Consider the following 2,273-nt stretch of genomic DNA (forward strand, 5'->3'; position numbering starts at 1 on the left):
GTACATGAGGAATGAAAGATACATACTGAGGTCACAGCTGTCAGCAAAACATAAATAAATAAATATACATGGAGTTTTTTATTTATTTTATTTATTTAACCTTTATTTATCCAGGTAAACTGTTTGAGAACCACTTCTCATTTACTAACATGACCTGGCACCGAGTGCATTGTAATATACAAACCTTCATATTCAGCCAGAGTAAAGTGATTGTTTGTAAAAAAAAAATAAAATAAAAACGTTAGATTAATCACGATTAATCATGATTAAAATTTTTAATCTATGCCCAGCACTAAAATAAATCAATATGAGTTAAGTGGATTAATTTCACAGCCCCAGTTTTTGTTGAGGTGAATATTGTGTCTGACTGCAGGTGGCCATGAACGTCTACGAGCTGTCCTCAGCTGCAGGGCTACCCTGTGAGATCGACCCGGCCCTGGTGGTGGCGCTCTCGTCTCAGAAGAGCGGTGAGTCCCAGCACACACACACACACACACACACACACATACACACACACACACACACACAGTTTGTATGACCACTTCCTGTTTGTGTTTGCAGAGAACATCAGTCCAGAGGAGGAGTATAAAATCGCCTGTCTCTTGATGGTGTTTGTTGCTGTTTCTTTGCCAACGCTCGCCAGCAACGTGATGTCTCAGTACAGCCCCGCCATCGAGGGTGGGCCCACAAGTCCTTTCTTGTGTAGCAGTTGTTTCTAAAACTGATGAGCGTTACACTAACAGCTTAGGATGATCCTTTATCGTCTGTGTCTGTGTTCACTTTTCTGCAGTGTTAGCAAAATATCTCATAAACAACAGGATATTTTTTAATGAATTTGTCAAAATAATCAGTCGATGTTCTACAATCAGTTAACTGTTGAGTAAAAACCAAACCAGTTTACATTTTCATACCAGACTCGTCCAGTCCCTCTGTATTAGCACAGTCCAGTTTTAACACAAAGATCTTTTCCAATAAATAAAGTCAGCATTTATCCGAATAAAGACACGTTGATGTAGTTAAATGAGGCTTTGATAAGGTATGAACGGGTGAATTACTGCGCCGCTGCCTCCTAACAGCCTTGAAATGAAAGGCTGCAGTGTGAGGAGGGTAATAAGTAGCCTTCAGCCTGGTTAATATGCACACTGCATGGAGGACAGTGATTGGTTGTCTCAGTACACGACCTCATCAATGCCACGCTCAGCTCACAGTCACAACCAAGTGTTGAATACTTCCTGTTCTTCACCCCACAACGTCAGATTATCTCCAAAGTTTTACAGACCACGCTGTCAGACCACATGAACTGTGGGAAATGTTTTTAGTTGTCAGAGTTGAAGTGAACCCTTTGTTAATAGATTTTAAAAGCTTTATTGTTAACAGTGTGTGTTTGCTGCCCCCTACAGGCCACTGCAACAACATCCACTGCCTGGCCAAAGCCATCAACCAGATCGCTGCTGCGCTCTTCACCATCCACAAGGGCAGCATCGAGGACCGCCTCAAGGAGTTCCTAGCTGTAAGATTATTAAATGTTACTATAGAAATATTCAGATACTCAGAGTACAGCTTAATGATTTCTAATGTTCAGGTGTTAAGTAATACATTGTACCTCACAGGTCATATTTTTATTTAAAGAGCAGTTACTTATGTACCAGTTGAATTAAGTGTCAGATATAAATTAATTCAATTCATTAAGCTGTTTATTAAAACGATCTGAGGCTTCGTTAACATCTGTTTACTTATTCATTTCAACACTGTGAAGTCAAAATGGAGCTGAAAGTCAGATGTTACTGCTAAAAGAACACAAGCTACAAGATATCAAATACTAGCTACAAAACATCAAACACTAGCTACAACACATCAAATACTAACTACAAGACATCAAGCACTAGCTACAAAACATCAAATACTAACTACAAAACATCAAATACTAACTACAAGACATCAAACACTAACTACAAGGCATCAAACACTAGCTACAAGACATCAAATACTAACTGCAAGGCATCAAACACTAGCTACAAGACATCAAATACTGACTACAAGATATCAAACACTAGCTACAAGACATCAAACACTAGCTACAAGACATCAAATACTAGCTACAACACATCAAACACTAACTACAACACATCAAACACTAGCTACAACACATCAAACACTAACTACAAGACATCAAGCACTAGCTACAAAACATCAAATACTAACTACAAAACATCAAATACTAACTACAAGACATCAAACACTAACTACAAGGCATCAAACACTAGCTACAAGAC

The 2,273-nt window shown here is 38.7% G+C and overlaps 1 protein-coding gene across 1 annotated transcript in view; it reads left to right on the plus strand.

Moving 5' to 3' along the window:
* nckap1 (NCK-associated protein 1) overlaps positions 1-2,273 on the plus strand; it is a gene marked incomplete in the record, with an annotated part of 56,035 nt that overhangs the window by 50,902 nt on the left and 2,860 nt on the right. Inside the window, 3 exon segments of the mRNA XM_014025438.1 lie at positions 374-467; positions 562-678; positions 1,401-1,510. Coding sequence (XP_013880892.1) covers positions 374-467; positions 562-678; positions 1,401-1,510 — 321 coding nt within the window.

This window comes from Austrofundulus limnaeus, unplaced genomic scaffold (genome assembly GCF_001266775.1).
Source record: "Austrofundulus limnaeus strain Quisiro unplaced genomic scaffold, Austrofundulus_limnaeus-1.0 Scaffold476, whole genome shotgun sequence".
Taxonomy (NCBI): Eukaryota; Metazoa; Chordata; class Actinopteri; order Cyprinodontiformes; family Rivulidae; genus Austrofundulus; species Austrofundulus limnaeus.